Source organism: Biomphalaria glabrata, chromosome 8 (genome assembly GCF_947242115.1).
Source record: "Biomphalaria glabrata chromosome 8, xgBioGlab47.1, whole genome shotgun sequence".
NCBI lineage: Eukaryota > Metazoa > Mollusca > Gastropoda > Planorbidae > Biomphalaria > Biomphalaria glabrata.
In genome coordinates this window covers 3,014,894-3,033,075 of record NC_074718.1, presented here as the reverse complement: position 1 = coordinate 3,033,075, position 18,182 = coordinate 3,014,894, and the positions used below count along the sequence as shown (strand labels likewise).

The window sequence follows — 18,182 nt, the reverse complement described above, 5'->3', positions numbered from 1 at the left end:
AGAAACAATAAATGCTTGAAATTTTAACAAAAGTCCAGCACAGAAGTGAAACTTGACTGTGAGATTTCTGGGTTGTTGTTTTTTTTTTAGTTGGAATCTAAACTTGGCAGGACTTTGACAGCAGCAGTTTTTCTAATAGGTCCATACCTTGCATCAATGATACGCTGATCTTCTGGTATGTTTCTAGCAAGAACAAAGAAAAAACACTGAACAAATTGAAGAATACATTTACTGAATCTTGTAATTAATCTTAATTATTAATTAATATCATGGAAACAAGACAAGTGATGACTACACATAAAAAGGCAGCATGGTGGCTGATTGGTAAAGTGCTTCTAACCCCCCCCCCCCCCCCCAAAACATAAGCATGCATCATTCTTGTTTAACCCTTAAAGTGCTGCGCTGTTTTACAATGAGTGCATGCAAAATGGAATTACTATTTTGATGTTTAGAGGCTAAACTACCACACGCGTTTTAAGGGGTTAAAGAAATAATACAAAGAAAAATGTGATTAAAACATTTCGCGCCAAAACGTCCCCTGCGCTAATACGGCTGCACCAAAACGACCTGCTTCGATATAGGATAATTGTACAAGTTGAATAGCAAAACAAGCTACATGAGATAACATTTCTAGCTAGTGGTGTTGGGATTTAAATTCATATTTTTCTTACACTGAGTGTAAAATAATGCCATTCAGTCCAAACCACTCACTTGATAGAAAAAAATATATAATTTACAACTGCGTTTTTCTAGAATAGCTTAGGCCAAAGTCATTGAAACTGTAACGCGAGTTGATATTGAAACACAATGTGAAGTCTGCTGACATTAGCACTCGAAGACGACCAAGTTTCCGTGGGTTTGCATTTTCATGGTTTTCATGTTTAAAGAAAAAACAAGTGTGTCTACCCATAGAAACCTATAGGCTCAAAATATATATATATTTTTTTGTTAATATATTGTACGTTTTTTTTTTTAATGTTTTGCACATTCAATCCAGTCTAGATGTCATTGGTCTAGTACAAATACAATGGACCTCATTCACCAATCGTAAACAAACAACATTTAGCCACATGGTGCTTTATCTCTTCTATATAATTTACCATCTCATGTTTAATTCATGATGGTTGTCACGTGACAGTTTTTTTTCCCATTGTTTTATCAATAAGATCACGTGACTAAATGTTGTTTGTTTACGATTGGTGAATGAGGTCCATTCACTGACTGCATTTTCTACCTTGATCAAAAGTTTTGAAAAAAAAAAAAAAATAAAACAGGTACACATTCATAGATCTTTTTTTTTTAATCAAACATTTTATTTTGTGGTTCTTGTTTTATCTGGGTTTTTTTTTTAACAAGTACTTTTACTACCTGCCTAACGCACATTAAGTCCACCCAGACCTACCCCGATTTTTCCCTTCGATTTATTTTTTTTTTTATACTATTTAGTATTTAGCTTAGGCTGGTGACAATCTATGACAATAGATCCAGAGTGTTTATGAGCAGGTGTGTCTTAATGTGGGTCTACGCCTCTTACATTATGATTATATGTTACCATAAACCTAGATCTACATTTAGAGTACACTTTTTTTTAAAGCAATCCTAGAGTATTCTTTTTTTAGTCTGAGTAACACCTTTAGTAAAGTCACTAAATTTAGAAAGCCTTCAGGACAGAAGGCTCAAAAGTAAAGTAGCAATTATACATAAAACACTGAACCATAATCTTCAAATACAAAAACAAAATTTAATAAAATACTCAGAAAGACACAAAGATAAAGGCACATTCCTCGTCCCATATGCTAGGACAAATTTGTACAAATTCTCCTTCTTCCCTAGTGCTATTAGAGTATGGAATGGGTTGCCTGAGCCAGCCAGGAAAACCAGTGACTTGTCAGAATGTAAGTCATTGGTTAACATGGCATGTAGGTCGTAATCATCTTTTTTTTTTTAAAGTAACGTCTGTATTTTATAAGATAAGGGTCAGGGTCTGATTTTTTCTCAGGGTTGTCTACCAAAGCCATTCCCATATTTGGTTACAGTTGAAACTCCTCCTCCCAGAAGCCAACTGGTTTAAATGCCAGTTGCTCGCCATTGCCCATTTTCCTGTCAGTAGTAATGGGTCCACTAATCTTAATATCTAAACAGCAGGTGTAGGCCAGGAGTTGGACTGGTTGTCAGAGGATATTTGATACACATGCCATTGGAAGCATTTATATGTAATGGTGTGCTTAAAGCCATAACCACTACCAGTGTCGACTACCTTGTGGAACCAATAACAGACTATGAAGGAAATATTAACCCCTTGTAACTAAATAAATATCAGACTATAGAGAAAAGATTAACCCCTTGTAACTAAATAAATAACAGACTATAGAGAAAAGATTAACGCCCTTGTAACTATATAAATAACAGACTATAGAGAAAAGATTAACCCCCTTGTAACTATATAAATAACAGACTATAGAGAAAAGATTAACCCCCTTGTAACTATATAAATAACAGACTATAGAGAAAAGATTAACCCCTTGTAACTAAATGAACAGTGTCTCACCCTCCTCCATCTCTGTAGGTTTTTGGATTGTTGTCGCCAACTCTTGGAGTAATCTTTGGAGGTCCCTCCTGTGATGCCAACATAAGCTGTCTCTGTTTGCTGCGCAGATCTCCAATAGTACTTTTAGTCGCATTGATTTCCAGGACATACTGTTTCCTCTCATCATTTGCTTTGTGGTAGGCCTGAAATTAATAGATTCTCATTCAATTTAGGAAAGGTTTTAAATAAATGAATAGATTAATATTGGTCTTATGATTGGCTTCACAAAGATAAATGATTTGACTTGATGGCAGATATGACATATGTTTTTAACATAATGAGCAACATTTTCTCTTCACATCTATGCCTAAATAAGAGGCATGTGGTTGAGTGATAAAGTGCTTGGCTTCTGAACCTGGTTCAAATCCTGGTGAAGACTGGGATTTTTTATTTCTGGATCTTTGGGCACCTCTGAGTCCGCCTAGCTCTAATGGATACCTGACATTACTTGGGAAAAAGTAAAGGTGGTTAAGTGGTTGTGCTGGACACATGACACCCTCATTAAATGTTGGACACAGAAACAGATGACCTTTACATCATCTGCCCTATTAGACCAAAAGGTCTGAAAGGGGAACTTTACTATACCTAAATATCTTCACGCAAAAAATCATTATAATCTTTTTGTTCTCAAACACTGACTATTTTAATAGCTTAATGATAAAGTGTTGGTCCTCCATCTTCCTGCTCACCTCCACAAGCAGCTGGAAGTTTCATTTGCCACTACATTTCACTCAGTGTTTGCTGAGGGGCAAAACCTTCAGCATCCATATCGGGGGTTTGGGAAAGGGGGGAGGGGGGGGGGGGGAATTTCAAGTTTAAATCCTGGTGTAGACTGAGATTTTAAAAACTTTTTAGGACACCCCTCATTCCACCAAATTTAAATGAGTACCTGATATATTTTAAAAAGGGGAAAGGTAGTTGGTTGTTCTACCCCCATGTCATCCTTGTTAATTGTCATGCACAGAAACAGATGAAATTTACATCATCTGTTACAATAGATCCTGAGTTCTGAAAGAGAAATCTTGAATATATTTATATTTCACTCAACATCTACATTTCTTGTTCTGTTTCCTGACCTTTGACTCTTGATCTAATCTCCATTCCAAGTCTCTCAGTTGATTGAATAAACTGTTTCTTTCTCTTTCTAAAGTCTTCACCATGTGGGGGCTAGCCTGGAAAAACAAAACAGAGACACAAATAATATATAAACCTCTTCTGTTCACTGAGTCACAAAATGCTACATTAAAACAAAACTAAATTTACTTACATCTGCAAGGTCATCAAAGGCTCTATTATCCCTTGGAGATTTGCCAGCTAAAAGAGTTCACATAATTGTAATAATTAGTCTTTTAAAAATAATAATTTAATCATTTTAAACTAACTAAAAAAATGTCTATTATTTACACCTTTAAAGTTGAATAAAATGAAATGAACCTATTCCTCGTAGTCAAAAATAAAGCATTCATTTTAATGTTTTTATGAAAATTAAATTAACAACACATTGACTACTTAATATGTTCAGGAGATATTAAAAGCTCTGACTTAAATTAATAACTCATATTATTCCAAGACTTTAATGTTTCTTAGATAAGAAATTCATTGATATAAAAAAAATGAATTAAAAAAAAAAAGACAACAGAAAACATATTGCCTTATAAATGGTCTTGTGCATTTGATTGATTTAATAAAAATGTAATTTAATTTAAAAAATGTATCTCTAACAATGACTATTCATGACTATATTGTAATGCTGAAGTAGGCCTACAATAACTACATTTCAGTAATTCTAGTGGCAGGTGCTTTGTTATTCTCCTCTTTTAGACCTACATCTTAATTTAGCCAAATATTATCATATATGAAGTATAAAACTAGAAAATATTTTAAAGTTGGTATATTGTTGTATGGGGGCTAGGTGGCCTTGAAAACCTGGGGTCCTGGGTTCAAATCTCAGTGAAAACTGATTTTGACTTTCTGGAATTTTAGGGTGCCCCTGAGTCCACCCAACTCTAATGGGTTGGTGGTTGTGCTGGCCACAAGACACCCTGATCATTAACCGTTGGCCTAAGAAACAAATGACCTAAATATCATCTGCCCTATAGATCGCAAGGTCTGAAAGAGGAGCTTTACATTGTTGTAAACATTTAGTTTTAGGTTGATCAGATGTATGTTTGCTAAGTTTATTTACAGCTTAGATCCATTGCTTATTTCAGTAGAATTAAAGTCTAATGCACACCTAAAAACAAGCCTCTAATCTTTCAATACAAATATTATATGAAAGCCTGTAACCTTTCAATACAAATGCACATATTATATGTATACTCAAAGAAAGCGCTTCAATGACACCCTCAAAGCTTCTCTGAAGGCGTTCAGCATAGACCCAGGCACCTGGGAGACAGAGGCACATGACAGCGCTGTGAAAACTGGCGCACAGGTTGCTGAGGAAAAAAGAACAACGCTGGCAGAAGAAAAACGCCAGAAAAGAAAAGCAAGACAAACGACACTAGCTCCAGCTGGAATAACCTGCCCAGTGTGCGGCCGAACATTCCGGGCTCACATAGATCTCACCAGCCATATGAGGAGGCATAAAACCCCAGTGCAAAGCCCTCAGCCCCCTGGATGACAAAGTGGTCATCATCGAACCATGATAGACGAACAATATATACATATTATATGAAAGTCTCTAACCTTTCAATACAAATGTACATATTATATGAAAGCCTCTAACCTTTCAATACAAATGCACATATTATATGAAAGCCTCTAACCTTTCAATACAAATGCACATATTATATGAAAGCCTCTAACCTTTCAATACAAATGCACATATTATATGAAAGCCTCTAACCTTTCAATACAAATGTACATATTATATGAAAGCCTCTAACCTTTCAATACAAATGCACATATTATATGAAAGCCTCTAACCTTTCAATACAAATGCACATATTATATGAAAGCCTCTAACCTTTCAATACAAATGCACATATTATATGAAAGCCTCTAACCTTTCAATACAAATGCACATATTATAAGAAAGCCTCTAACCTTTCAATACAAATGCACATATTATAAGAAAGCCTCTAACCTTTCAATACAAATGCACATATTATAAGAAAGCCTCTAACCTTTCAATACAAATGCACATATTATATGAAAGCCTCTAACCTTCTTTCAAGTTTCTTTTAGCCTCTTCTACTTTCTCCTGTAACATAAGAATCTGTTTCTCTAATTGTTGATTCATTTCTGTCTGGGTCTCAAATCTAGTCTTCCATTCATTGCCTGGTGGAAAAAAAATGTATGATGAAACTTACTTCCAGTGTAAGAGAGAAATTCAGACCAATCTTAGACATAGGGCCTACTCACATTCATACTGCTCATTTAAATTTCATCTTGCTCTAAACTTTAAGGTTTTAAATCAGAGTTTGTTTTTTTTTGTATAAGTTATACCTGTATTTTACCAAAAACTTTTTTAAGATTTAAATTTGAAAATAGCTGATGATGTTCATTAAAGTTCTTTAAAAAAAAAAGTAAAGAACTTATTGTTATACCTATGTTATGCTATCCCAAACAGGCATTTTACTAAATTATGCTGTGACATTATTGCATGAGGTTTGCAGGACATGCCATGCAACAGAATGAATAGCAACAACACGGAGGCCACTATGAGGACATTCTCTTATAGCTTGGTGCCACACCTTCATTAAAAAATCCAGTTTTGTAGACACCAGAAGTGTTAAAGACTTAAGACTTTATGGAGGCAGGTAGGTGCCAATATGCCAACTGGTACGAGAGTATCTAAGTCTTTAAAATTGTTTTCATTTATGCTAAATATAGGACCAGCTTTAGGTGTGGTGCAGGCAAATAAACAGTTGTCAGAAGAACCATGTGATAGAAAAACATCATCAAATATTTGCTAATGATATTTTATATTTTACTTTAAAACTGAACTAGAGCTCTCCCTGTCCAGAAGTTTAACAACAAATGGGCTGTCATGGATCAAAAACTAATAATAATGTTTTTACACTATAAAATAATACTGCATCACAAAAGAATTAAGCAATAGGTATTTATGTGATATTTTTAGAAAACATTTTTCAGGATGATTTGAAAAGTTCCTTCAGAAATAAAGATTCTTATGTAAATGCTTGTCTGTTTTGTACATTTGTACATGTTTTTTGGATATTCTTTCCGAGTTGATGATAATTTACTTCCTAGTCCAAACCTCCCACAGGACAATGGGAGATGAGAGCGGGCAGGGTTTGAGTCCGGGACAATCAATAAGTCCAAGCGACAGTCCGGTGTGTAAGCCAAACAACCAGGCAGCCAAAACCTCCAGCAGAATGGCAGAAGATAATGGGAGCAGGGTTTGAACTACAGACCATTGTGACAACACTCCAAAGCATATATCACATGATCAGACAGTATTTTGATACCGGAAGTAGATCTATATGAATGAACATGATATCTGTCCCAAATAAGTCAGGATAACTAATGACATTGTTTAGTCTAAATTAATAATATTCTATAAAGCACGCATAAAATGTGGAAATGAAAATCACAGCAAAACATTTTACCTTCATTATCAATTGTGTCATAGTGTTTCTCTAAATCTTCAATAGTGGCTCTCAGCTCAGCCGATGACTGATCTAACATTTCCCTGAAAAATAATTTAATTTTATAACTTGAACAAAATAGCCTTTTTTGTTGTTCATTATTAGCTCTATTTTTGTGTTAAAAAAATGTACGTATTATTGCAATGAATGGAATCTTCATATGTCTTTATATTGTATGTGTTCTCTGTCTATTTAAAAAAACAAGAATTTCCTGAAATCTCTTATGGCGTACTAATACAATCATACTAGCTTGACTTCAGAAGTGAAGGATATTAATTTCCAGACCAAACCTTCTGAAGGGCATTCAGGGGTGAGATTTAGCTTGGAACCATCATGAGGGGATATCTGGGAGAAGGTTTTTAGTGCTGTCTTTAGGAGCTTAGTAAATACAACTCTGCTCCAGTTAGGTGTCGAACCTTGAGCCCCCTTCATATGTAACTAAGTTACATACCTTGTTAGTTCAAGCCTACTTAGCCTCTCAACCAGGTTTCCCACACAAACTAAACAAATATAGAAACTCTTGTGGGAAAAATAAAATAATAAAAATTATAAGTAGATCTAAATATCGTCAACACCCATCAACACAACAAAATGTTATTTCCTAACATTGGTATTAAATTTGTCAGATTCCAATAAGTCTAAGGCCCTTTGCACAGAGCTAAAATGCTGGTAAATAAACCTATATATACTTATTTAAAAAAACAAACACTTTTTTTTTTATAAATTGAATATCTCATTTATTAAACTGCTGATATTTAAAAAAAAGATATAGATATATTAGTCACTTAGAGGCTTAGAAAAAAGAGAGAGTGCTGGTGGGAATGCTACAACACAGAGTGAGGTAAGGCAGACAACACAAAAATTATGGTCCCATGACAAAGGATAGGCCTAATTACATTTAGACCATGAGGTTTGCAGGCTTTTTCAGTACATTGACCTAAGGTTTGGAACGCACTCCCCATTGATCTCACATAGACAACATGCTACACTACTTTCAAGAAGAACATTAAGACCTATCTGTTTAAAACTTTTTAGATCAGGTGTCATTTTAGCTCTCGTGTTTATGTTTGCAATGTTATCTCAGCGCCTTGAGTCTACATCATGCTTATTAACTGTGCTCTATAAATTAGATTATTATTTATTATTATTATTTACACAACCTAAGTTTAGATCAAATCATTAAAAAGCCAACTAGATTAAACAACACATTAGATCTCTTCTTAACCAACAGACCTGGATTAGTAGTTGATTATGATATTATCCCTGGTCTATCAGACCATGAGATCATAAAAATACACAGTCAGATAAAAGCAGTAGCCAATACAAAACCCAAAAGAAAAATCTTACTCTGGAATAAATGTAACCTAACACAACTACACCAAGCTGCATTAAACTTTCAACAAACATTCTTATTAGAAAAAGACATTAACCAACCAGTCGATGACCTCTGGAATTTCATTAAAAAACATCTTAAAAGCATTATAGAAAATCATATACCAACTAAATACACATCAAACAAAATAAATAAATGCTGGTTTAATAATAGACTAAAGAAGCTTTGTAAACAGAAGGAAAACCTCTATAGAAAATTTAAAGAAACTAATGCAGAAAGAGTTTACAAAAAGTATATAAAAATTAAACACTTAACCCAAAAAGTAAGCAGACAGCTGCAGAGTGAATACATAAACAATGTAATATCTAAAGATAACAACAAAAACCTATGGTCATACATTAAGTCTAAGAAAATGGAAACAACAGGTGTAGCGCCATTAAAAGATGAACATAACATAATACATAATGATAATGAAACTAAAGCAAACATTCTAAACAAATACTTTGCATCAGCATTCTCAGCCCCAGGAGACAAAGACATATTACTGAATTTGAACCAAGTAGACAACATAGAAGATATAGTAGTACAAGAAAATGGAATTCAAAAACTATTAGCCAACACCAAACCAAATAAAGCTTCTGGACCTGATGGTATTCCAGCTAGATTACTCAAAGAACTAAGTAATGAGCTAGCCCCAGTGTTCAAAATACTCTTTCAGGCTTCACTTAACCAGGGCAGAGTACCAAAGGACTGGAAAGAAGCTAATGTCACCCCCCTATTTAAAAAAGGAGAAAAATCTGACCCAGGAAACTACAGACCAGTATCACTTACCAGCATCACATGTAAAATCCTAGAACACATAATATGTAGCAACATCATAAACCACTTAGACAAACATAATGTCCTCACACCATACCAACATGGCTTTAGGAAATATAGATCATGTGAAACACAACTAATAGGACTAATTGATGATTTTTCAAAAGGTTTAGATAATAGTGAACAAATAGATGCTATCTTACTAGATTTTTCTAAGGCTTTTGACAAAGTTCACCACCATAGTTTGCTTAAAAAATTAAAATATTTCGGCATTAATGGTCCACTGCATCAGTGGATTAAAGACTTTCTGATAGGGAGAGAACAAACTGTAATAATAAATGGCTCTAAATCAACACCGATAACAGTAAACTCAGGTGTACCTCAAGGAACAGTCTTGGGTCCACTACTATTTTTAATTTACATAAATGATTTACCAAATTGCATTACTTCAGGAACAAAAGTCAGATTATTTGCAGACGATTGCATAATATATAGAACAATAAAAACAACACAAGACACAGATATTTTACAAAGAGAATTAGATGAATTACAGAAATGGGAATCAAATTGGAGCATGTCTTTCCACCCAGAAAAATGTCAGTTGTTAAGAGTAACAAAAAAACTAAAACAAATTAATTCCACTTATCTTATTCATGGCAAACCAGTAACACAGACTAAAAACGCAAAATACCTAGGTGTTATAATAAATGAAAAACTGTCATGGAATCCACATATTGATGAAACTACAAAAAAATCAAACAAAGCATTAGGATTTATTAAAAGAAATTTCTATAAATCAAATAAGAACATAAAACTAAAATGTTATTTAACCTTGGTTAGGCCAATAATAGAATATGCATCCTCTGTTTGGGACCCCTCAACTCAAGAAAACATTAAGAAACTAGAACAGACACAAAATAGAGCAGTGCGATTCATAACAAACGAATATTCACATTTGACTAGAGTAACACCTTTAGTAAAATCACTAAATTTAGAAAGCCTTCAGGACAGAAGACTCAAAAGTAAAGTAGCAATAATACATAAAACACTGAACCATAATCTTCAAATACGAATTTGTACAAATGCTCCTTCTTCCCTAGTGCTATTAGAGCATGGAATGGGTTGCCTGAGCTAGCCAGGAAAACCAGTGACTTGGCAGAATTTAAGTCATTGGTTAATATGCATGACTAAATGCATGACGCGTAGGACGTAATCATCTTCTTTTTTGAAGTAACGTCTGTATTATATAAGATAAGATAAGATATTATGCAGAGAGATTTTCTGCTACTAAAAACAAAATTACATTTAGATCTAGATTTACAGTATCTATTTTTTTTTATGAAATAAGCTATATTTCTCATAGATTACATTCAAACTATACCAGCTAGATTTACTAGGAATAATATGAATCTAGATAAATGTGTATAAAGCTTTATTTTAATGTTTATCTTTTGTAATGAAAATTCCATCTTGTAGACTATATTATAATTGCCATTATTAATGCTAAACACAATTATTTTTTTAATCAGGCATCTAGAACTAGATATAGTAAATAGTATATATTCTAGAAAATACATTTGAACTATTACCAATTGTTTGAATATAATTTTGATAAGTATAGAAGCAGAGGCGGCCTTAGCGCTTATTTTTGTTACAAGCATAGTATCTTGCGTAAACACTGTACTATTAGCCGTTAAACTGCATTACTTAGTGTATTGTAATTGTTCTGCATGAAAGATTTTGCCTTTAATGTTAGCAAACGTAACTAATGATTCAGAAACTATTGTATGATGAGAAATCAATAAACTACTAACTAATAATTTCTTGCAAACCTGCTGGAGTCGTAAAGCAACTTTTAATTACATTTACAAAGTAGTCATAACACTTGCATTTTTTGCAATCAAACTTTTACCAAGTTTAACAGATCCTAGTTTATGAGAACGGATCTAGTTTTCAAAGCAGAGGGTGACAGGAAATCTCAGACACAGGGCCTGGGGCGGTTGCCCCACTTGCCACCCCCTAAGGCCACTACTGTAATAGAAGAATCTAGATCTAAATGATGTCGTAGGCCTAATATAGATCTAGTATAGATCTAGATAACCATCTACAGCATTATATTTTCACAATCTTAAATCATAGTGTAACAGTGACAGTATTGGAAACTCCTTGTTGATTAAACTTAAATTTAATTATTTAAATTATTAAAGTAAAAGTAAATTTAAAATTAATGTTGACCAATTATTAATGTTGCTTAATTAGATCTATATTCTATAATTCTTTTGAAGTAATATCTGTAATCTAGATCTATAAGAAGATTTTTTTTCAAAGTAAGAATAACTTCAATAACGACTAAGGCTATCAAGTAGATTAGTAAGTACTGATCGACTATCATCGAGTAAGGCAGGGAATGTTGAGGGAGGGCACAGCTAGGAGGCTAGGACTAGATCTACGTCTTGTCACTCTTAATTCTACGATAAATAATGTAGATCTAGTCTCTATGACTAATTAAAATGAAATACAATTATTATTGTCCTAATGTTTTGATTACGGCATACTTCATCTGTCTTTCTTGCTGCAACTCAGCTCGTAGTTTCTCAAGCTCGAATTCGGTAACGTTCGACATTTTGTTTCCGCTATAAGCGTTGCTATGATGACATCATATAGATTTGTAGATGATGAAAAAAATATTCGGTTATTTGTTTTATCATATTTTCGCAAGTAACCGTTATACATGTTGCACAATCGTATTTAAATTTAAATATGAACATTATTTTGTAAAGATGTTTCAGTGTTGAATATTCTTGCTGATAATGATTTTTTTTTATTGTAATTGAAGTAAGATAAGATCTTATAAAATAAAAATGTATAGTTTTACAATGCACAGATCTTTACTGGTAGAGTCACGAAAGTTGTAGAATATAAAGGGAGGTCTCTGCAATCAAACTGGGTCGAGCATTTGTGAGTAGTAAAGAAAACCGAACAGCCTTCTTTTATTGATTAATACTCAGAGATCGAGATAGATAGTCGTATTGTCTTGAAGTTGACTAGTCAATACAGCATTGAAAATGGTGGAGATAATAATGTCTTTACGCTATAGGCCTATGTCTTTTAAAAATCCGGGTGGGGCAAATATTCGTTAATGAAAGATAATTGGAATGTTTTGTTTTTTTTTTTATTTTTTAAATTTTGTTGTTTTTTTTTTAACAAAAGTTTATTTCAGTGAAAGCAACCAATAATTTTTTTTTAATTTAGAAAAATTATTTTAAATTTTAACGCACGTCAGTGTCATGGACGCAGATGTGTCTATTTCATGGTGGCATGCAAATCACAAGTGCAGTTGTTTTCAGTTGTTATACTTGTTATAGGCCTAAGTTTTGGTAACAAGAAAGTTTGAATTTAAGCCCAACATCTCGCGTAACTAAACGAGACTAAAGAGAACGTAACAACAAAATCATTACCTTTGAACTATTTTTGTATCTGTACTAATATTCTCTGATATTACGTCATTGTTTGTTGTTTATGTTTTATGCGAAAGCAAAGGATCGGACGGAAATAAAAAGGTAGTTATATATGTCTACCTTGATAAAGACAGTCTCGTTATTATCATTATTAATTAGTAACGTCTACAGTAATTTATTATTAATCTGTGACAACAAAACATGGTGTCAGCTGTGACAACAGAACAGTATCTACGTTCACATATCTGCGACTATGACTTTATAATTGATGAACTCCAGCGGAAATATTAAATGACAGTGTAAATGATCATGAACTATGTTCAACTTCTCAATAACATTGACTGCTCAACAGTATTATATGGTATGAACGTGGATGCGTTAACCTGTTTGTCTTGTGTGTTATTGTAAATGAAAGTATAATCTGAATAAACCACATAAAAAGGGGTCTACACAAGCAGGCTATAGACATTGTCTTCTATTCTAAATATTAAGGAGGAATGAGTCCAGTTTTTCACATGACCACACAGAACCATTTGCATCCTGCACACAGGGGCGTAGCTAGGAATTTTTCATTGTTTGGGGGCCCGGTGAGTTTGACCTCTTTGGGGGCCCCTGCATTTTGCGTAATTTTTTTTAAATGTAAAAAACACTCATTTGTGGGCCCCCTCAAGTGTGGGCCCGGGAGGATTTTCACATTCTCCCCCTCCTACCCCCACTCTAGCTACGCCACTGCCTGCATATTTTGCCACACCTAATGCAGGCCAAAGCCGTTGTACGCGGGATCCTACTGAAGTTGTCTTCTCGGCGTCTGAGCCCTCTTTGCGTCTCAAATGTGTTATCTGCGTTCAAAAGTGACATAAACAAAGATACAGGCCAACTGCTGCTGGAACTCTAGTCTGATGCAAAGCTTGCCATTGCAAAAACAAAAATTGACCTGCTTTGGTCTTAGCCACTATGGTTCATCTCGTAGAACACTTTTTGGTTTCATGTGACTGTGGAGCCCTGTTTTGGAGAGACACTTGCGTCCATATATATATTAGAGGTTAAGGAGGATTTCACTTTGGTGGTAAAAGAGCCAACAACAAAAAAAAAGTTTCAAAAGAACTTGGAAGCACCCACACTGAAAACTCTTAACACTTGCTGGATTGAATACTAATGAGAATGGGCGATGCTAGAGATATGTTGAGCAATAGGATTATGACAAGCTCCGACTATCATACAGACCATCGCCTCAACAAGCAGGCTATTTGTTGGCAACAAATAACTTAAATATATATATATTCTATATAGACATTCAAGATCTAGGCCTTCGGTCGTATAAAGTTAATGTAGTTACATACTTTATGTTAGCTTAAAACGATACACTAGATAACAAGCAATAGATAGAACCTATTTATAAGGCAAAAGACAGAGAAGAATGGAGAAAGACGTTAGACAAATCTTGCATGGTGTCCAAAAGGTCCAATTACAGACTAAGGGTTAGGTAAAGGTAAAGATAAGAAAAAATGCCAACGCTTTAAGGCCTGACTCATGAGATATTCTTTAATAACACACTCCAACATAACACACCTAGAACATTAACAATACAACCTGAACACTCTTGCCAAGGGGAATAATTCTACATACGGAAAACAAACTCCTACACATAATCACAATGTCAACAAGTTAGCTACATTTCAAACATGTTTAAAAAAAAATATATTGTTAGGACACAATATGTTATTCACTACAAGCTGAAGTCTGCATTCTGTATTTAATTATAGATTCGTCCTTGACCTAAAGCTTACTTGTAGCGAAGATCCTGTACCAAGTCATCATCATCTCCAGTCTTGGAATCGTCTTCGTCCTCATCGTCGTAATCGCCGTTAGCTTCCTCGTGGTCCGAGTATCGCTCTCTGGGAGAATCGATCTCTTTCTGGGAAATTTCCGTACCTTCGCTGTCCAGTTCAATGTCGTAATCGGTTCCAATATTTCGAGTACTCAGGGAGATTCCATGTCTGCCTTCGTAATCGACGTGCTGGCGTTGTCTGCTTGCCATGGCTTAGATCTAAATCTATATAATTTTGAAAAACATAAAAATTGTTAAGATCTAGTTCCATAATAACGAAAGATTAAATAATCTAAATATAGAAAAATGTGTTTAAAAATAGAAAAATATTTAAATTACATGCGAAAGCCAGGGTAAAATTAGTTGGTAGAGTTTAAATCATTGATTAACATGCATGACTAGATTGACCTAGGAACACGCCTAGGACTTTTTTTTTTTTTAAAGTAACGTCTGTATTTTATAAGATGAGATAAAGGGATGTCCTAAAAATAGTTTTGCCTTCATAATTATGAAATGAAAAAAAAAACCAACGTTTTGAATTGAAATAAATTGTAGACATTTTTAAAATTGTAACTTTTTTTTTTCATATTTCTCTCACTATGATAAGTCATATGCGTATCTCTAATTGAGATAAGTCAGACACATCTCTGACGATGATAAGTCAGAAAGATATCTCTATGATCAATCAGATGAGATCTCTAGCTTTGATAAGTCATATACATATCTCTAACTATGATAAGTCAGATACACATTTCTATGACAAGTTAGATACATATCTTTAACTATGATAAGTCAGATACATATCTCTAACATGATAAGTCAGATTACCACACCCACAAAAATTATAAACAAGTCGCAGGATGACATATCTTTCTTTCTTTTTGCTTGTTTTTACTATTTAGTTGGGGATACATCAAATTACGTAAACTCATATATATAGTTCGTCCATCGTGGTTCGATGATGACCACTTTGTCATCCAGGGGGCTGAGGGCTTTGCACTGGGGTTTTTGTGCCTCCTCATGTGGCTGGTGAGACCTATGTGAGCTCAGAATGTTCGGCCGCACACTGGGCAGGTTATTTCAGCTGAACACTTATTACGTAGTACTCAGGGAGTAGGCCTACGTAAACTATTTATTCAATATCATAACAATAGTATAATAAGGCTTGTCTTCGAGTCAGAAGATTAATGAAGAATGCATTATTTCCCTTGGCTACGTAGCCCAGCTGCGACCTACACATTTTGACACATCTAGCGCAGGCATAACCATTGTCCACAAGTGGTCGAATTAGATTTTCTTTTCGCCGTTTTCGTCTGTCCTCTGCAGCGGATTTTCTTTTGGTCTCAAATGTGTATCCCGCGGCATTGGTAAGTGACCTCCGGCAGTCTAGTTGTGGGGCCTAATTCAATAATTACTACACAAACCTAACTCTCGAATGTAATGATTTAAAATAGGTGGGCCTACATTTTTTTGCATAAGAAATATGTGTGAATACAAAGCATAGATATGCATCATTCTTTTTCAAGACACAATAACATGGACATGTGTTTGCATCATTTTGTGTCCCGCACCATAACGGTTGCGCCAAAATGACCACATTTTTTGTCCCGCACCATGACGGCTGCGCCAAAATGACCACATTTTTTGTCCCGCACCATAACGGCTGCGCCAAAATGACCACATTTTTTTGTCCCGCACCATAACAGCTGCGCCAAAATGACCACATTTTTTTTGTCCCGCACCATAACGGCTGCGCCAAAATGACCACATTTTTTGTCCCGCACCATAACGGTTGCGCCAAAATGACCACATTTTTTGTCCCGCACCATAACGGTTGCGCCAAAATGACCACATTTTTTTTGTCCCCGCACCATAACGGCTGCGCCAAAATGACCACATTTTTTGTCCCGCACCATAACGGTTGCGCCAAAACGTCCTGCTTCGTGCTTCGATACTTTTTTTTCTTTAATGCACTTGTGGTTAAAGTCGCTAATGTAGGTTAGGTTTTTCCTAAGAAAATTGTTTTGACTTCATTGATTGTTTTAAACAATACTGAATGTTCGCTAGTAATTAAAATTACTTTATCTGTTTTTGTGATTTAAAAAAAAATAGGTGACGTTTCGTGTGTAACTTATAACTCACCTGACGACACGCTTCGTTTAACACTTTCTACTGGCCTACTGCTTTGACTGGTGTACCTACAAAGAAGAGATCTGTATCCTGACACTAAACGAGAACGCAGCGCTACTTACTGTAAATGTTAGCTGTAACTATCAACCTGGTACCGACTTGTTTTGACATCAAGATGCTTTGAGAAATCAATACTTGGTAATCGATCTCATTTGTCATATTGATTTTCTTCGTCTGCCAACAGTGATGATTTTGTTGCTGCAATTATGGCAGCTATTTTTTTTTAAACAAATAGGGTCCACTTGAATATCATAAGGTCTGGGTTCTGAGTATCTACTTTACTGGTCACTTTTATATAATGGAACTGATAGACTGGCTTAGAGAGATTGATAGTTAAGTCCAATTTATTAGCGAAATATAATTAACGCAACATTGAGTTATGTCGACTGTGCAGATTCGACGCTTTGAAAAATGAGACAGAGAAAAGCAGAGAGAGCGTGTGAGAGAGAGAGAGAGAGAGAGAGAGAGAGAGAGAGAATACTATGCTACTCAGCTGTTTCAGTTTTTTTTGGCATATTTGTAAAATGATTTCCATGTTTTCGGATGTTCCTTCAGAGTTGAAGATAATTTACTTCCTAGTCCAAACGTCACGCAGGACGATGAGGGATGAACTCGGGCTGGATTTGAACCCGGGACCATCGATAAGTTCGAACGACAGTCCAGCGTGCAAACCGCACGACCAGGCAGCCATCCATTTGCATGCGCCCTCATTTTAGCATTTCGAGTCATCACAATGAAACTATACCAATTCAAAGTTGTCAACCCCTACAAAAATCATTACCTATAGATTTGTTCTGTTTAATGACCGTTCGTTCTTTTAGTTCAAGTGATTGGTATGCAGTCTACAAACGTGGAGAGGCGTGGCTACGTAACCATGGAGACATCAAAGCAGACGATAATAGTCACATTAAAAAGTGTGTGAGCTGATTATCTGTAGTCCGTAGAGTAGGTTCAAATGAGTTCGTAGTTTATGCGCGTGCGCGAGTGAGCTAGTGTATATGAAAGACTTTTTTAAAAAAGTTAATTTTTAAGTAAACAGAATATAGATTTTAAAAAAAGCCATTATAAATGCATATTCGTGTATGAGACAAACCATTTCGCATAATGATGAATGATTTTTAGCTGGGTAGCGAATGGAGGGTTTTGATTCAGCAGACTACTCCAATCAGATCTCTTAAGCTTTACGTCTCCATTAGCTAATTTCCTGCATCTCTATCATCAACATCAAAGAATGGACAGGCTAGTGATTGAAATTGACGAGATTGTTTTCAAGGTAAAAGACAGGAATGGAGAAAGACGGTCTACAGATCATATTTGGTGTCCAACGGTTCAACAGGCTGGGGGCAGTGTTTCC

At 34.9% G+C, this 18,182-nt stretch overlaps 1 protein-coding gene across 3 annotated transcripts; it reads right to left on the bottom strand.

Moving 5' to 3' along the window:
- Positions 1 to 64: 64 nt before the first annotated feature.
- Positions 65 to 16,910, bottom strand: LOC106059002 (coiled-coil domain-containing protein 169-like). Of its 3 annotated transcripts, XM_056038498.1 has the most exons (8): positions 16,781 to 16,910; positions 14,598 to 14,863; positions 7,162 to 7,244; positions 5,753 to 5,866; positions 3,855 to 3,901; positions 3,664 to 3,759; positions 2,549 to 2,730; positions 65 to 183 (listed from the first exon to the last, which is right to left on the bottom strand). In XM_056038498.1, exons 2-8 carry the CDS (start codon positions 14,846 to 14,848, stop codon positions 87 to 89), a joined length of 870 nt encoding a protein of 289 aa, XP_055894473.1. In that variant the 5' UTR covers positions 14,849 to 14,863; positions 16,781 to 16,910; the 3' UTR covers positions 65 to 86. The 3 variants fall into 3 exon arrangements, with proteins under 3 accessions (XP_055894473.1, XP_055894474.1, XP_055894475.1); XM_056038499.1 differs by lacking the exons at positions 14,598 to 14,863; positions 16,781 to 16,910 and adding an exon at positions 11,908 to 12,027; XM_056038500.1 differs by lacking the exons at positions 14,598 to 14,863; positions 16,781 to 16,910 and adding an exon at positions 8,214 to 8,254.
- Between the last annotated feature and the right edge of the window lie 1,272 nt (positions 16,911 to 18,182).